General features: G+C 40.9%; 2 protein-coding genes across 3 annotated transcripts in view; one reads left to right on the top strand and one right to left on the bottom strand.

The window, feature by feature from the left end:
- lim2.L (lens intrinsic membrane protein 2 L homeolog) lies at positions 1 to 4,982 on the top strand. Its single transcript, NM_001095912.1, is given in 5 exon segments — positions 1 to 38; positions 1,461 to 1,657; positions 3,107 to 3,256; positions 3,379 to 3,513; positions 3,866 to 4,982. Coding segments are annotated over 4 exon segments (522 nt in total). The 5' UTR covers positions 1 to 38; positions 1,461 to 1,482; the 3' UTR covers positions 3,928 to 4,982.
- Positions 4,983 to 5,076: 94 nt separating this feature from the next.
- The window catches only part of LOC108696827 (lens fiber membrane intrinsic protein-like), a 19,964-nt gene continuing 5,994 nt past the window's right edge, over positions 5,077 to 19,046 (bottom strand). The window contains exons 1-5 of one of the 2 annotated variants that reach the window (XM_041569723.1): positions 12,671 to 12,828; positions 9,589 to 9,759; positions 8,915 to 9,035; positions 7,521 to 7,643; positions 5,077 to 5,560 (exon numbers count right to left, since the gene is read on the bottom strand). In XM_041569723.1, the coding sequence (XP_041425657.1) occupies positions 5,433 to 5,560; positions 7,521 to 7,643; positions 8,915 to 9,035; positions 9,589 to 9,666 (450 nt within the window). In that variant the 5' untranslated portion in view covers positions 9,667 to 9,759; positions 12,671 to 12,828 and the 3' untranslated portion in view covers positions 5,077 to 5,432. Of the gene's footprint in view, positions 5,561 to 7,520; positions 7,644 to 8,914; positions 9,036 to 9,588; positions 9,760 to 12,670; positions 18,728 to 19,046 lie in introns of those variants that run through there. The other variant, XM_041569722.1, reaches the window with a different exon arrangement.

The raw sequence follows: 19,046 nt of genomic DNA, 5'->3' as shown, positions 1-19,046 counted from the left end.
CTCTGGTAGCTCATCTCTTGCAAAGGAACCTCACCTAGGTAAGCACCTCTTGCTACTGACATGGGACATGACAACTCAACCTAAAGGGGTCCTCCGCCTGAAAGCCTTTTTTTTTTTTACATTTTAAATATTGTTCCATGGTTTTGAAGTTTTTTTGTAAATGTAATTGACGTTAGAAGCATTATCTGCACTGCTGGTTCTGACTCCTGAAAGAAGACTTCTCCTGGAGGAGAACTGACTTCTGCCTCGACAGAAAGACACAAACACTGCTCTCAATTATACTCGGCAAAGAACTTCAAAACCATTTTCATTTCTTAAAGAGATCTTCATTAGAAAGTTGCTTAGACTTAAATTTTTGGGTGGTTTCCCTCGTTTATAATAAGGGGTCTGCTGTCCCAACATGAAGCTTATAAAAACCCATAGGTGTGTAATCAATTATATTATTTGCATGGGTTACCGCTTTCATTGTTTATGTTGGGATTGGGCAAATATTTGCATATCATATTTCCCAAAAGCAAGGGGGGCCATCACAAGAGGATGCACCGAGGATGCACTGAATCCTCTAATTTGGATTTGGCCGAATCCTCTGGCGAAAGATTCGGCCGAATAACAAATCCGAATCCTAATTTGCATATGTAAATTAGGGATGGAAAGGGTAAAATGCTTTACTTTCTTGTTTTGTGACAAAAAGTCACGCAATTTCCCTCCCCGCCCTTAATTTGCATATGCAGATTCGGATTCAGTTCGGCCGGGCAGAAGGATTTGGCCGAATCCTGCTTAAAAAGGCCGAATCCCGAACCGAATCCTGGATTCGCTGCATCCCTAGTCACAATATTTTTTTTTATGACATCGTACCTGTAATAAAGTTGTGTTTAGTACAGGTACATTTTTTGGGGACCTACAAGAGTCAACAAGAAAAGACAGAGAGTAGTGATGGGCGGATTTGTCCCGTTTCGCTTCACCACAAATTTCGAGAGTTTCCTGTGAAATTCGCAAAACTGGCGAAAAATTTGCAAAACGGCGATTTGACTTTCACGGCAATTCTGACGCCGGCATTGATTGATGGACTTTATTGGGCGCTGGCGTCAACTTTGACACCGGCGACCTATTTTGACGCCAGTGAATTGACGCTGGCATTCAAAGTTGACGCCAGCACCCAATAAAGTCTATGGGTGTCCGTTAATCGACTCCGGCGTCAGAATTGCCGTCAAAGTTTTTCCGACGCCAGCGAATTTTAGCTCCAAATTCATGAATTTATTAGCCGGCAGCAAAACGCGCCAAATTGCGCCTGCCGAATAAATTCGCCCATCACTAATAGAGAGATGTTGCAACCCAGGGCTCTGTGAGCTGCCAATAAAGTATCTCCTATAGGGTTGCGTGCAGTATACATGTGTCATGTGTGGTGTGTGATACACAAAACTCAAGGGACATCTACTATTCTAATCTCCATTTAACCATAGGTGGAACCACACGAACGCCATGATGTACAGTTTTATGGGTGGAGGACTCTTCTGTGCCTGCGTGGGCAACATCTTGCTGGTGGTTTCTACAGCCACTGATTTCTGGATGCAATATCGACTGTCGGGTGCCTTCGCCCATCAGGGTCTGTGGAGATACTGCGTAACCGGCAAGTGTTACATGCAGACTGAGAGCATCGGTGAGTGTCTCTTCTCAACCTTCTATGTTATTTATTAAGCTCAGGTTCAGCATTTCCAGGATTGTTAGACAACAACCCTGAGAAAGATCTTTTTCACTATGTGTATGGTTAGCTTAAAGGAAGACTAAACCCTAAAAATAAATATGGCTAAAAATTTAATTTTTTATATACAGAATTTATTGCACGAGGTTAAAGTTTCAGCTTGTCAATAGCAGCAATGATCCAGGACTTCAAACTTGTCACAGGGGGTCACCATCTTGGAAAGTGTCTGTGACACTCACATGCTCAGTGGGCTCTGATTGGCTGTTGAGAAGCTAAGCTTAGGGCTCGTCACTAATTATCCAGCAGAAAATGAGCTTCCCTGGCTGTAATATAAGCTGATGCTACAGGTTTGCTGATTATTAAATTCTGATGCTAATTGCACTGATTTCTGTGCTGCCATGTAGTAATTATCTGTATTAATTACTAATCAGCCTTATATTGTGACATTTCTATTCTATGTGTACTGTATATTGTGAGTGGGTCCCTAAGCTCAGTAAGTGACAGCAGCACAGAGCATGTGCAGTGAATCAGCAGAAAAGAAGATGGGGAGCTACTGGGGCATCTTTGGAGACACAGATCTTTACTGCTAAAGGGCTGTGGTTGCCTTGGGTACAGAAGCACAAATTATAATGTACAGCATTTCAAGCTACTTAATTAAACTTTAGTTCTCCTTTAAACCAGTCCTTTTTTATCTTTATCTTTTTTATAATGTTCCGTAGTGCCTGCCCATATAGCGGGCCATTGGTTTCCTGACATGGGCATTGCGTTAACCTTGTGGGCTGTTATTTGTAGCTGTATCTGGGATTTATGTTATTCCATGGAAACCATTGTCTACAGGTCTTCTAGGGCTCACCAGAGAACCGGATATGAGAAAACAACAGTAATTAAATATAGATTATGTATAGGCTTTTTAAATGGCCCACGGTGGAAATAAGGATGGGTTCATGGAAATTCTCTTAAGCTTGGGTCCACAGGAGATGCTCTAGTGGCCAGTCGACTATTCAGTAACAATATGTAGAACTAGCCAAGTCCTTCATTATTCCATAGGGACTACTCCCTACAGTGTATATAATATCTCCAGCTCAATGGAACCTGCACTCTTTTCTCTGAAGGGCTTGTGGTTGGCCTGTGTCCAACGTTACTCAATGAACTACTCAATAAAAGATAACTGAACCATGGATATAAGGATTCACAGGATAATATAAGATCTGTAGAAATTTACACCAGTTGGGGCCACGTAGGGATTGAGTTAGTGACATAAGTGCTGAACTGCGCCAGTTCCATAGCCCATGGCAACTATTATAGTCTTTGCTTCTTGTTCCATATCTATTTATTTTACTATAATTATATGATATTATAAGGTATCGGAGTATCATTTTAATAAAATGTTGGTTTTTGTTGTGGCAGCTTACTGGAATGCCACCCGGGCCTTCATGATTCTCTCCACTTTGAGTTGCTTTGGTGGGGTCATCGCTGGAATTCTCTCCTTCACTAACTTCTCTACCTTCCAAAAGTTTAACAGATCCTTCACTGCAGGCATCATGTTCTTTATTTCCAGTAAGTAGTCTGGGCATAAACAGAATATATATATATATATATATATATATACATGAGGTTATGTTAGTTGTTTTTTGTCCATTTCTTCTCTTATTACCACTGTCTTTGCCTTTTCTCCCTAGCACTCTTTGTACTGTTGGCCATGGCTGTCTACACTGGAGTAACTGTCAATTTGCTGGGCAAGCGTTTTGGAGACTGGCGATTCTCATGGTCCTACATCCTTGGTTGGGTGGCTTTGCTCATGACCTTCTTTGCAGGTATTAATTGTGTCGTTGCCACTAGTGATGTGCGGGACGAGAAAAACTCAACCTGCACCCAACCGTAACTCGACCCTGGAGAACCTGCATCTGATCCTAACCCGTTGTGATGTCACGGAAGGGGGCGGGCTGACCGGTGCACGTATATAAAAAGGAGAGCAACCAGACCAAAGTATCACAAACTTGGTGCAGAAGTCGCCCAGAACACGCCCAACCCATGAGTCCTATGGCCCTCGGGTTGGCCCACACATCACTAGTTGCTACTACATCTCATTAATTGTGCGTGTTACCTCTTAATGATCAGTGCCTTCCCAATTTGCAGTTTAGTTACTCAGTACCTTTTTATTTGCAGGTATATTCTACATGTGTGCTTACAGAATGCACGAGTGTCGGCGAGGATCAGGACCTCGTTAATAGTGAAGAAGCCCCTTTAAGGATTAACAAAGCAATTCCTGATTGAGAAATGAACCTCCAAAATGAAAAGACCTCCAAACCTTATTCTCTGTATCCACAAACCTCATGTTTCTCAGGTTGCACAGTACATCTATGCATTATGTACTAGGGTCATCTGTTAAGTCCTAACTTCTTTTTTTATGCCAAACTGATTTGAGATACATTTTTGAGAGGATATCCAATGTAGTTCAGCTCCTGTGTCTAAGATGTACAGATTCCAGGACTATAGATGGTAGTGGGTCCTGGAAATGTTTTAGAAAGAGCTGGATGGAAGCTTAGTACAGTAAAAAGTGAATTCATAATCTCTTGTCCATCATAGTCTTCTCCTGCCTCGGTCTTTAGCATGTGCCAAGTGCATGACTTAAGGTAGGACCAGATTCCTAACTGCTGAACACTGCCCAATATATGATTTCTGACAAGTAAATAAAACACCTTTAATTGTGGATACAACCAGTAGGAACTACTCAACCCTAGAGGCAACCAAAGAAAAGATCAGGGTTGGCTCCTGCTAGATATCTTGAACGATGTATCAACAGCAGCTGAAGATCCTTTAAGAATATAAGAGGTCAGCTATAGATAAATATGTATGCACCCAGATATTAGAGGACTATACTGAACAGAAGATCTTAAATGCAGTTGACTTGTGATTGTCCTCTCATCAATGTGTCTGAAGATGGTAGAGCTTTAAAAAGAGGCTACAGGGAATGATCACAATGTCAATTCAACTTTCCCATTCTTCTGCATTTGCTGAGCATATTTTGGGTTATACAAACAACACCAAACTGTAGTTATTTAATCAAATCTCCTTCTGGGCTTATATTGGTCACTCCTGTGGTCATCAATTACCCCTAATAACTGCCCGTGTCACCTTTTTAACCAGTTGCCCCTGAGTAAACATAAACATGTCAAGGTACTTGCAAATACCTCATGTATTACAAGTTCTGATTTGCCCACAAATGTGTTTATAATAAAAGAGAAATCTGATGTTTTCATCAAGGTTTCAGTAGTGAAGTAAAGCCATGAATGCTTGGTTTCCTTTCTGGTAGTGTGTATTTTATTACTTTTATTTAATAAAGGATTAAACACACGCACACACTGTACCCAAACACACCATCCCATGTATAAATGGGAACTGTCAACCAATCGCCATCATCACATGATTTCTGGTGTCAATGGGTCCATCATGGTACCATATGAGAAGATGTGATGAATAAGATCTAGTCCACATAGTCAGCTTTGTTTTAACACATTTAATGAATACAGCCAGAGCCCACCCAGAACGGTTTTTATTATTCATGGGGATAATGCAGGATTCTACACATAAATAATTGACAGGTTGGAAATATTTACCTATGGGGGTCAAAAATATGTACATGGGATTTTTATTATGAGCAGGTCTGCTCCAATCATATTTTTTGGTCTAGTGCAGTTTGGGTGGGTGGATAAAATAGCGGCACATGGTGAGATTAAGATACAATAATAGAGCTGGGGGGTTGGTCTTTTATGGTGGTTATAGCAACTGGGCTGGTTCCAGAGGTGGGTGTAGTATCAGGTGTTTCTGGTTCTATCCTGGCATGATAATAGCTCACCCCTCCTAAAACAGAGAGAGAAAAAAAACATGTTAAAGATCAACCCAAACAAGGTAAAGAGAAAGTACTGGGGCAAATTTACTAAACTCATTTGTGGGGGTAATGTGGAATGCTGCAAATTAAAGATGATGATACTGCTTTAGTTTAATCCAAACTCAGATTTTTTGATATAAGTCCCTTCAGATGAATTACTACACCCCCTAGCACCCTATGAGAGATTTTGGCTGTTGTGAGTGCTGAAAGTTGTACCTAAACTAAAAACTGAAGGACCAAAAGTGTTACTGTAACTGTCTTGCCCTAATGTCTCCATGTTACATCTACTGTCACCATAACATTTTGCCCTTGTGTCTCCATATTGGCCTACTGTCTCCATCATGCCCTACTGTGTCCACCTTATTCTACTGTCACCATATTGGCTCCAACTTTTTCTACTGTCTCCATTTTGTACTACTATCTCCAGCTCATTCTTCTGTCTCCATCTTGCCCTACTGTCTCCATATTATTCTACTGTCACCATATTGGATCCACCTTATTCTACTGTCTCCATATTGCCCTACTGTCTCCATCTTATTCTACTGTCACTATATTGAATCCACCTTATTCTACTGTCTCCACCTTGTGCTTTTGTCCATATTGGCCTGCTGTCTCCATCATGCCCTACTGTGTCTACCTTATTGTGCTGTTACCATATTGCCCTACTTACTCCATCTTATTCTACTGTCACCATATTGGCTGTACCTTTTTCTACTGTCTCCATCTTGTCCTACGGTCTCCAGCTTATTCTTCTGTCTCCATCTTGCCTTACTTTCTCCACCTTATACTTCTGTCACCATTTTGCCCCACTGTCTCCATCTTATTCTACTGTCACCAAATTGGCTCTGCCTTATTCTACTGTCTCCTTCTTGCCCTACTGTCTCCATTTTATTCTACTGTCAGCATATTGTCTCCACCTTATTCTACTGTCTCCACATTGCCGTACTGTCTCCATCTTATTCTACTGTCACCATATTGGCTCCACCTTATTCTACTATATCCATCTTATTCTACTGTCACCATATTGTATCCACCTTATTCTACTGTCTCCACCTTGTGTTTTTGTCCATATTGGCCTACTGTCTCCATCTCGCCCTACTTTGTCTACCTTATTGTGCTGTTACCATATTGCCCTACTGTCTCCATCTTATTCTACTGTCATCATATTGGCTCCACCTTATTCTACTGTCCCCATCTTGTCCTACTGTCTCCAGCTTATTCTACTGTCACCATATTGGCTCCACCTTATTCTACTATCTCCGGCTTATTCTTCTGTCTCCATCTTGTGTTTTTGTCCATATTGGCCTACTGTCTCCATCTCGCCCTACTTTGTCTACCTTATTGTGCTGTTACCATATTGCCCTACTGTCTCCATCTTATTCTACTGTCATCATATTGGCTCCACCTTATTCTACTGTCCCCATCAAGTCTTACTGTCTCCAGCTTATTCTACTGTCACCATATTGGCTCCACCTTATTCTACTATCTCCGGCTTATTCTTCTGTCTCCATCTTGCCCTACTGTCTAAATGTTTTGAGTGCTTCCATTTCTGGGAGATGGTTATTGGAAGGCTATTGGAGTTGGTTGCTAGTATTTGTGGCTTTGCCAACTTGCAACTACTTGCTGTACCACTACACCCGTGTTTTACTAGGAGGAAAACTTTTTCACAGGCTGCTAACTAGGCAGGGACAGAGTAAAAGAGTGGAGGACACCTTTCTAAAGCCACCCAAGCATTAATTTCCCTGTGACCAACAGTTTCTTTATCCCATCACTAGAGATGCACAATATAACCTTATCTGTTGGATTAGCTGCGGCCATTTTAGCCCTAACTTATAATTGCCACCTCATGCCTTTAATACCACCCATATATCACTTGTATATGGCTTATTAGTAATAAGAAAAAATGGATGCTGGAAGTAGTAAAAATCTTACCTGCTGTTAATGCAAGAACGACCGATATCCAACCCACTATCAGTGCCCAAGAAACACTCTCATAAAATATGGAGAGCACAAAATGAATCGTTCCGTGGGTCATTCCATAAAACTCGAACAATCCTGCAAACACAGGGAAAAAAAATGAGCCAAACCCCTATGCTTGTCATCTCTTCAACATGACATAAAAGGAATAAATCCCCCTGTGGGTGGTTCTGGGGATCCTCAGTTATATTTCAGCCAATCAGAGCATTAAAACATTAAAATGTATCCAGTTCCTCAGGTTTCCTTGCTCAGCCATCATCAGTGTGACCCTAGTGTCTGTATCAGGGAATTGGTGGAGAGACTGATTGGACATGTTATGTGATATATAATATGTCAACCCTATCTTAAAGATAATTAAAGAACCATAACATATGAGCATGACTCATCTTTGCTATCCACAAAATAAATGGTCCTACCTTGCGACCAGTAGGAATCATGTGAAAGCTACTTTATGGAGGGTAAATAAAGGATACCAATAATACCAAGGGATATATTATTTTTATTACACATATGACACTGAAGCACAGGTAGGGCTGTGCATTCTGTAAATATGTTTTGATTAAATTGACACCCTCTATTGAAAATAATATTTTCATATTTAGGGGTCCCTGCCCTAAAGTCATGTGTGGGGTGAAGACAAGGCTAGTGATAGGTATCTCCTAAGACAATGGTTCCCCTTCCCCTCAGAATAATCTAAAGCAGCTGGAGTTGGGCACATCCAGAAGAAGACATTTTATTTACAGAAGGTGCACAGACCTGTTACAGACCCTACGACTGTTACACTAAGGGTAAAGGCAGCACTGGAAATATAGGAAGGAACAGCCACTATCTGAGAAGGAGAAGGAAAAATTAAAAAATCCAAGATCCCATTCAACTACAGCTGCAGGGTTGCAAGGTTCAACATGGCTGATATGCACTAAAATATCTTACAGAATATAACTGGCCCCTTGTCCTTCTGTTTACAATACTGGAATCCTTAAAGGGGAACTATCATGAAAAATTCAAAATTCAATATAACCTTCGTCAAACTGAAATAAGAAACTTTCTAAATACAATCAATTAAAAATTATTATCAAGTTTATCTTCACTATTCCTCTCTCAGCATCTGTTTCTCTTCATTCTGTCTTCATGCAGCAGTCGGGTGTCAAATATTCATTCATTGACAGTTACATACAATATATATATATATTATAGGGGGGCTCCTTTTGCCTAGAAGATGTATTAGAGCTCACTCTATTAAAATCACCAGAGATCATGTCTCTCTACATGCAGGATTTGTGCCAAAGGCAGTTATTTTGTTAGATTTTGTTTGTAATGGAATCAGTTATTTGAGTGAGCTCAGTATTTACCTATGACCAGCATCCCATATCCTATAGTTCTCTTGAAGTTGGAAATGGTGGAGAAGTCGTGTGAACGCATTAAAGACCATGGCGAGGATAAAGCAGAGAATGAGGGCGGCTTTGACGTACCCTGAAAGAGAGAGAGAGTTGGTACCAGTCTGGAGACAGAGGCACAAATACATGTACAGAATCACTAAATACTAAAAGAGACCCCATTTGTCCTATGGAATAAGACAGATATGGAATTAAATTCATCGATTTTATCTTTATTTGGTATGTCTGGGTCTATGGCATTCTATAATATTCTATTTTATTCTATACTGTTCTATTCTATACTATTATATTCTATACCATTATATTCTATACCATTATATTCTATACCATTATATTCTATACTATTATATTCTATACCATTATATTCTATACCATTATATTCTATTCCATTATATGCTATACTATTATATTCTATACCATTATATTCTATACCATTATATTCTATACCATTATATTCTATACCATTATATTCTATACTATTATATTCTATACTATTATGTTCTATACTATCATATTCTATACTATCATATTCTATACTATCATATTCTATACTATTATATTCTATACTATCATATTCTATACTATTATATTCTATACTATCATATTCTATACTATTATATTCTACTTACATAGTCCTGTCTGGGAATAGCACACATTGGCATTGCAGCCTTTCCATAGGCCCAAATAGAGTATCCCATTGCGAGCATTGATCCAATAATCCGATACCAAGGTGATGAGCAGGAAAAGATTGCTGGCGGTTATCAACAGTGCCACTGCCAACCTCAGCCTATAGGAAGACTCTGCACTGCCGACACCGTAACATCAGGGACATGGGCGAGGGTCAAGAAGAGAGACACAGGGACAAGGAAGGGAAACATAACGAAGGAAGGATGTAGATAAAGAATTTCATTAATACAGAGGCAATAAATACAAAGTCACAGTAGCAAGATAACGATAAAGTTATTTTAAATTAAAAAATGCCAAGTTACTGCGGTCAATGCACCCAGCAACCCGATAATGCTTGGACAGCCAAACAACAAAAGAGTTTGGTCATTGGCTATGTTATAGAAACACAATGTAACTTTTATTCATAAATAAAACAACCACACACTTCCAATATATACTGTATATTGAACCATAAATATAGTTATTAATTATTAAGTGGGGGCCTGGAACTTAGTACCTGCACTTTGGCAACTCCAGGTAGGGAAGTAGAGGTGAAAAGGACAAAATGGAGACAGTAGGGCAAGAAGGAAATAGTAGGGCCAGATGAAGGCAGTGGGGCAGAGTATAGACAGTAGGACAAGATGGAGAGAGTATGGCAAGGTGACAGTAGGACAAAATGTAGGCGGGGGACAAGACGAAGACTGAAGAACAAGACGGAGACAGTAGGACAGGATGGAGATAGTCGGGCAAGATGAAAACAGTAGGTTAAGATGGAGACAGTAGGACAAGATGGAGACTGTAAGGCAAGATGGAGACAGTAGGACTAGATGGAGACAGTAGGACAAGATGGAGAGAGTAGGACAAGATGGAGACAGTAGAACAAGATGGAGACAGTAGAACAAGAGGGAGACAGTAGGACAAGATGGAGACAGTAAGTCAAGATGGAGACAGTAGGACAAGATGGAGACAGTAGGACAGGATGGAGACAGTAGGGTGAAGATGGAGACAGTAGGACAGGATGAAGATAGTAGGACAAGATGGAGACAGTAGGGCAAGATGGATACAGTAGGACAGGATGGGATGGTCGGGCGAGATGCAGACAGTAGGAAAAGATGGAGACAGTAGGACAAGGTGGAGACAGTGGGACAGGATGGAGACAGTAGGGCAAGATGGAGACAGTAGGACTGGGTGCAGATAGTTGAGCAAGATGAAGACAGTAGGACAAGATGGAGACAGTAGGACAAGATGGAGACAGTAGGACAAGATGGAGACAGTAGGGCAAGATGGAGACAGTAGGACAGAAAGGAAATAGTAGACCAGATGAAGACAGTGGGGCAGGATGGAGACAACAGCTCACTATGTAATAACAATAATTGAACCTTCGGTATAGATTATCAATAGCTATAAAACATAATTAGGACATTTTCTTGGTACAGGTATTCAGAGAATTATAAAAGGGAGGTTATTATGGATCAATGTAGACAAAGCAGGAGTGGAATTAAGGGAGCAACAGTGGAGGTTCTCTAGTCATGCACTTCTGTTGCCTACCCCTAGCCCCCCCTTGTACCCCCACTGGTGGTGCGTCTTTCTAAACTGCCTCTTCCACGTGTGTGTGTGTGGCTAGCTGTGTTGCCTAGGATGCACTGAAACCAAGACATTGTTAGATAATATCCATTAGTTCTAATAGTTGTTGAAACATTTCTCTTCCTGACTGTGCAACTCTGTGGTATGTCGTTTACACCAGCAGCTAATAATAAACACTCAGTGATTTCAACTAGAAAGTTAAAGAGGTTGTTCACCTTTGAGTTAACTGTTAGTATGATGTAGAGAGGGACATTCTGAGACCATTTGTAATTGGTTTTTATTTTTTTTTAATTATTTGTGGTTGATTTGAATAAGAGACTGGAATATGAATAGGAGAGGTCTGAATAGAAAGATGAGGAATAAAAGTAGCAATAACAATAAATGTGTAGCCTTACAGAGTATTTGTTTTTATATGGGGTCAGTGACCCCTGTTTGAAAGCTGGAAAGGGTCAGAAGAAGTAGGCAAATAAATAAAAAAAATAATAATAAATGAAAAAAAAAATAGTGAAGACCAGTTGGAAGGATGCTTTCAATTGGCTGTTCTGTAACATAATAAAAGTTAATTCAAAGGGTTGGTTCACCTTTAAGTTAACTTTAAGTTTGTTATAGAATGGCCAATTCTAAGCAACTTTCCAAATCGTCTTCATTTTTTTTTTAAATTATTTGCCTTCTTCTTCTGACTCTTTCCAGCTTTCAAATGGGAGTCACTGACCCCATATAAAAATCCAATGCTCTGTAAGGCTACACATTTATTGTTACTTTTTATTCCTCGTCTTTCTATTCAGGCCTCTCCTATTCATATTCCAGTCTCATATTCAAATCAATGCATGGTTACTAGGATCATTTAAACCCTAGCAGCCAGATTGCTGAACTTGTAAACTGGAATAAAAATCTAAATAACTCAAACAAAAAACACAAATAATAAAAAATGAAAAACAATTGCAAATGATTCCACAATATCACTCTCTACAGCATTCTAAAAGTTAACTTAAAGGTGTACAACCCCTTTAAAGGTGAACCGGTGAAAAGGTAAGTATTTTCAAAATGTAAAAATTTTTTTTTAAAGTATTTTAAAATGACTGGAGCCAAGAACAGGGAAGGAGGAAAGTGTTTCCCTTGAAGGCAAACAGCTCTAGTAATAAAGATATTTGTGACGCGTATAGATAATAATATATGCAGTATTGTTCATACAATTACAGTAGCGCGTCACAATGCCTATGCTACAGCCGTTACAGTCCCCATAACAATAGCTGCAGGCTAACAGGGAATTGTGGGAGTTGTAGTTCACCAACAGATGAAGAGACCCAGGTTGCATATACTTATCCCTCCTATGTTTAAGGCAAAGGGAAGGTCTAGCCATTACCATGGTGGACGTCATTATGGAAAGTCCTACAAGAGAAGAGTTGACTTACCTTGGCTGGTTGCTAGGGTAAATTGTACATAACAACAGTGTTGACTTACCTTGGCTGGTTGGTGTTCATAGTGATTGTGGGAGATGGCGAGTGCAGGACAGATGGCCGGTTGGTTGGTTTGAAATTATCTCTTGCTGAATTGCCCAACACGAGCAGCAGGAACTAATTATGTAATCGACATGGGGAACTGGAGTCACAGGATGTGGTTGCAGCAGCATCAATATGTCTTTTTATTGGAAACTCAGGTGATCAACTACGTTTGTACGTCTGCAGTTCCCGGGACTCCCTGCAAGCTGTCTGGGAGTTTTATTGAACTGAGGGACCCACACTTCATATCTGACACTGACTGATTATTTCACTGCAGGATTTTGAGTTCTTTGTAGGATTAAAGACATTGTTGACCCTTAAATTAACTTTTAGTATGATGCACAGAGTGACAGTTTGGTTGGTTTTCATTTTTTTTTTTTTACATCTGGTGTTTTACTGTTTCAGCAGCTCTCCCATGTGGAATCCAACAGCTTGTTGTTATGTATAATTTACCCTAGCAACTTCACCAAAGTTGAGAACAGACAGGACGCTGAAGCAGAATTACTGCTGATATGCTCTTTTATTTTCCACCCTAGCAACCAGGCAGAGGTTGGAATGAGAGGCTGGAAGATGAATAGGAAAGGCCTGAATAGAAAGATAAGAAATACAAAGATAATAATAACATTTTAGCCTCACTGAGCAATCGTTTTTTGACTGCTGGGATCACTGACCCCTTTTTGAAGATGAAAAGAGGCGAGAAAATAAAAAATAAAGACCAAATAAAAAGCTGCTAAGTTCTATAACTTACAAATTACCTCCACGTGTAATATAAGGCACTAAGTTTGCCCAGGAGCAGTAACCCATGACAACCAATAAGATTGTTGCATTTAAGCAGGTGACTAGTAAATGCTACCTGCTGATTGGTTGCTATGGGTTACTGCCCCAGGGGAAATTTGGTGCCTTTTATTACATAACCCCATTAAAGTCAAAAGTCAGCTTAAAGGTAAACTATAGTTTTAATTAAAATAATGCAATAAAAAAAACTGTAAAAAGGCAAAGGAAAGGGTTTCACTGAAATTAAATTAGGGTAGGACAAGATGAAGACAGTAGGGCAAGAAAGAGACAGTAGGACAACACGAGAGACAGCAGGGAAATATGGAAACAGTGGAGCAAGATGTAGAAAAAGATTGAATTGGTACGGCAGAGACAGGAGGGAGACAGTAGGGAAAATGGAGACAGTAGGGCAGTATTGAGATGGTAGGGCAAAATGAAGACGATATAAGAAGATGGAGACAGTAAAGCAAGATAGAGATTGTAGGGAAAGATAGAGATGTAGCGGAAGATGGAGACAGTCGGGCAAGATGGAGATAGTAGGGCACAATGGAGGAGGTAGGGCAAGATGGAAACAGTATGACAAGATGGAGGCGGTAGGACAAGATGGAGACAGTAGAACAAGATGGAGGAGGTAGAGAAAGATGAAGATGATAGGAAAAGATGTAGACTGTAGGGCAAGATGAAGACATAGGGCAATATTGAAACAGTAGATGGCATCACTATATGAGTGTGGCCCAACTTGTGGTTACATAATTGATTAGACCTCCTGTTAAACAGCATCTACTAACATCTGTAGTGCTATAGGTTGGATTGTGCTAATACAAGATGGAGATAGTAGGGCAAAATGGAGGAGGCAGGACAAGATGGAGGCGGTTTGGCAAGATGGAGACAGTAGGACAAATGGAGGAGGTAGGGCAAGAAGTAGATAGATAGTCAGACAGTAGGACAGGATGGAGACAGTAGGACAAGATGGAGACAGTAGGACAAATGGAGGAGGCATTTCAAGATGGAGGAGGTAGGGCAAGATGGAGGCAGTAGAACAAGATGTAGACAGTATGACAAGATGGAGGAGGTAGGGCAAGATGGAGACAGTAGAACAAGCTAGAGGAGGTAAGGCAAGATGGAAACCGTAGGGCAAGATAAAGACAGTAGGACAAGATGAAGGAGGTAGGGCAAGATGGAGACGATCAGAAAGATGCAGACTGTAGGGCAAGATAAAGATATAGGGCAAGATGAAGACAGTAGATGGCATCACTATATGAGTGTGGCACAACCTTCAGTTACATTGTTGACTAGACCTCCTGCATCTACTATCATCTGTATATGTCTGATATAGGTTGGATTGTCCTAATACCAGTCCATTTCCTCTGGGCCCCAACAGCACTGAATATGGTCCTGAAACATGAAATCTGTGGCCCAAAATGTGTTGGCTTGTTATGACACTTTCCTCTTTGACATATTGTTGTACTAATACGTTGTACAGTCATGTGATGTATACAAGATTACTACTAGGCCTAAGCTTCAGCTCATCCTGGGGGATAAATAAAGGTCACTCCCAATACATATGCTAGGGTTGACAGGTCTGGGTTAATTCTACATTTCCAGGTTTCATTTCAACTGATCTTCAGTTTTTATTCTTTTGTATGTTTTATTTATTTTCTCTTCTGCCTCTTTCCAACTTTCAAATTTAGGGGTCACTGGCCCCGGCAGCCAAAAACCACTGCTTTTTGTCGCTTCAGATTTATTATTTATTTTTGTTACTGATCTGGCTATTCAGACCCTCTTCTCTTCATCTTCTAGTCTTTCATTTATTCCACTGCTTGGTTGCTAGGGCATGTTGGAACATAGCAACAACTAGATATCTTCTGGAAAAAAAAAACTTAAAAACCCTGAATTGTCTGTGTCATACTAAAAGCTAATTTAAAGGTGAACTACCTCTTTTTGGAGCTTAATTGGAGATCCCCTATATATAATTAACTACCGTAAGCAGTTTAAGTAGATCATTATTTTCTAAACTGCCCTATTTACTAAGCATTGCACATACATTCTACTTCTTACAACAACTTCCCTCTATTGCTTCCTCTCTGGCAGTTATAATGGAGGAATAATAGAGGTTTATTACCATAGTGTGACCCTGTAGAGGAGGAAATGCCCTTGTGCAACCCACACGTCTCTGAACATAATAATAATAATGTTCATTCAGCTTTGCAAGCGTTCACTATTTGCACAAGATCCGCAAGGAAAAAACAAAAAATGAATATATGTGAAACCTTTTTTTTGGGGGGTGGGGGGGAATTGCAGCATTTCTGATTTCATATATTTTATTTCCCTCTACTGATTGTGACTGTATCCCGGCAAATGATTGAGCAACAACCCATAGGGAGGGACTATTTACTGTAACTGCCACTATAAACAAGTCTTATATGTTGTGTTTTTGTATGGTGGGGTAGTTGTATGGGCCTCTCTGTACAGACTATGAGCAAACTTAGGGGACTGTTCCTGCTGAATTGTGCTTAGTACAGGGAATACCTATGCTGCCATCATTTTATGGGATCTCTCTGTACAGACTATGAGCAAACTTAGGGACTGTTCCTGCTGAATTGTGCTTAGTACAGGGAATACCTATGCTGCCATCATTTTATGGGATCTCTCTGTACAGACTATGAGCAAACTTAGGGACTGTTCCTGCTGAATTGTGCTTAGTACAGGGAATACCTATGCTGCCATAGTTTTATGGGATCTCTCTGTACAGACTATGAGTAAACTTAGGGACTGTTCCTGCTGAATTGTGCTTAGTACAGGGGAATACCTATGCTGCCATAGTTTTATGGGATCTCTCTGTACAGACTATGAGCAAACTTAGGGGACTGTTCCTGCTGAATTGTGCTTAGTACAGGGAATACCTATGCTGCCATAGTTTTATGGGATCTCTCTGTACAGACTATGAGCAAATTTAGGGACTGTTCCTGCTGAATTGTGCTTAGTATGGGGGAATACTCTTCAGTCATTGCCTCCTATAGTATACTAATATGACCAGTATAGTAAGGGAAGAAGACCCCTCCCATTATTGCTAGGGAGCCCAGGAGTATGTAGATCCTCACTAATAGTATATTTTTATAAAACACATTATGTTCTTCATGGGGTGCATTATAATATTTTTCTGGGAGCCCAGTGACCTTTAATTTAGCCACTGGACTTACAGGAAGGGGGTGAGCTGGTAGAATACGGGGGGGGGGGTGTTGTTAAGAAACTGGTGGTTATTGAAGGATAAGGAGGGGATCCCATGTTACAATCAGCACTGGATTGTATGGACCTCTGGCTAAACCCTTGATTAAGACCCTTAGAACCAGTTGGAGTGTCATTTATTGCTGGGATGATTCTGTGTAATAAAGTTATAAAGTTTCTGTGTGCCACCCATCACCATCCAACTGCTGCACTGCAACTCCCAGCGACTCCCAGCGTCCCACAACAGCGAAGCCTAACAGGGTATTGTGGGAGTTGTAATGTAACAACTGTACAAAGTAGTACATAGTAGTATAGGCTGGACATTTCTGTTTTATGGCATTTTCCAACTCAGACGGCAGCACTTACCTCCTCTGCTCACAGGGAACACTTGTCGCTTTTCTCGTGTCTTTTACTCTGAGCCCCTCCGGGTGCCATGATTGGCCCTTTAATGGCTCCAGTATTGGCACAGCTGAGTCTTCATACAGTAATTCATTCTGTTCCAGGTTGTTTATCCCACATTTAAATCAACTCTTAGTATGATGTAGAGAGGGATATTCTGAGAAAATTTGCATTTGGTTTTCATTTTTTATTATTTGTGGTTTTTGAGTTATTTAGCTTTTTATTCCCTACTAAGTGGGCTAAAGACAATGACATGCCATTACTAAACACACAAATCTTTGGATTAAAGGGGAACTAAAACACCCTAATGAAGATCAAGGGGCTTCAATTTCCAATGAATTTCCAATGACAGAGTAGACACCAGACTTTAACAAGAAAGTTTAACAACAATAATACAAATAATAATGGCAATGGTAAATATCTAGACCTTGGAGGTAATGTGCTTTTTGGTTGCTAAGGTGACTGACTTAAGCAATGGAAAAGAATGATAAATTCCAGGCTGGGACAGGAATCTGAATCAAAAGCCCAATAAATAAATTTAAGGTTGGCAAAATACTGACTTACTTCTCTCCGTACCTTTGCCTTTAAAGCGAGGCATGTCTACAATATATATATATATATATGCACAGTATGACAGACACAAGTCAGCCTTTGTCTCATGCTGGGAGTTGCTGGAGGATGGAAAGATGAGACCCCTGTTGCTGGGAGTTGCTGGAGGGTGGAAGGATGAGCGCATTGTTGCTGGGAGTTGCTGGAGGATGGCAGGATGAGCCTGTGGTTGCTGGGAGTTGCTGGAGGGTGGCAGGATGAGCCTGTGGTTGCTGGGAGTTGCTGGAGGGTGGGAGGATTAGTGCATTGTTGCTGGGAGTTGCTGGAGGGTGGCAGAATGAGCCCACTGTTGCTGGGAGTTGCTGGAGGGTGGGAGGATTAGTTCATTGTTGCTGGGAGTTGCTGGAGGGTGTAAGGATGAGTGCATTGTTGCTGGGAGTTGCTGGAGGGTGGGAGGATGAGTGCATTGTTGCTGGGAGTTGGTGGAGGGTGGGAGGATTAGTGCATTGTTGCTGGGAGTTGCTGGAGGGTGGGAGGATTAGTGCATTGTTGCTGGGAGTTGCTGGAGGGTGGGAGGATGAGTGCATTGTTGCTGGGAGTTGGTGGAGGGTGGGAGGATTAGTGCATTGTTGCTGGGAGTTGCTGGAGGGTGGGAGGATGAGTGCATTGTTGCTGGGAGTTGCTGGAGGGTAGAAGGATGAGTGCATTGTTGCTGGGAGTTGCTGGAGGGTGGGAGGATTAGTGCATTGTTGCTGGGAGTTGCTGGAGGGTGGCAGAATGAGCCCACTGTTGCTGGGAGTTGCTGGAGGGTGGAAGGATGAGCCCACTGTTGCTGGGAGTTTCTGGAGGATGGAAGGACGAGCATCTCCAGGACATTCTCTGGGGGCAGCTTATGATGTAGCTGAATTTCTCATATGCTTTGGGGTTTAGTTGAACTGGGAGGTCACAATCTGGGGTCTCTATGAGACTGGGATGACGGCCACTTGTATCTCATGCAAGGTTCCCATAATTCCTGTGACTGTGGGTGCAGGGGAAGGCGGCTCTATCTTGTTGATATAAAAACTCAGGGCCACTAAAAAGACAGAAAATGGCAAAAAGCAGCCTGTAAATGTGATGGGCTTTTAGTGTCCCTTAGGGCAAGGCCAAACGTGGCGTTTTTACGTTGCGTTTTTAAAAAAAGAAAAGCCGGGCGTAAATACGCCACTGAAGCTATACGTGACTGTCAACATGCGTTTTTCAGTACGTAGGTTTCTTTTCCCAACATGCACTTCTCATTGGGGTATATTTATCAAAGAGTGAAGTTAATAGTGAAGTTCCGCCACTAGAGTGAAATTCCGCCACTCTCCATTCATTTCTATGGGATTTTTATAGGCCTATTTATCAAAAGGTGA

This window comes from Xenopus laevis, chromosome 7L (genome assembly GCF_017654675.1).
Source record: "Xenopus laevis strain J_2021 chromosome 7L, Xenopus_laevis_v10.1, whole genome shotgun sequence".
Lineage (NCBI taxonomy): Eukaryota > Metazoa > Chordata > Amphibia > Anura > Pipidae > Xenopus > Xenopus laevis.
Note: the sequence above shows the minus strand (reverse complement) of the source record. Positions and strands in the feature narration are given on the sequence as shown.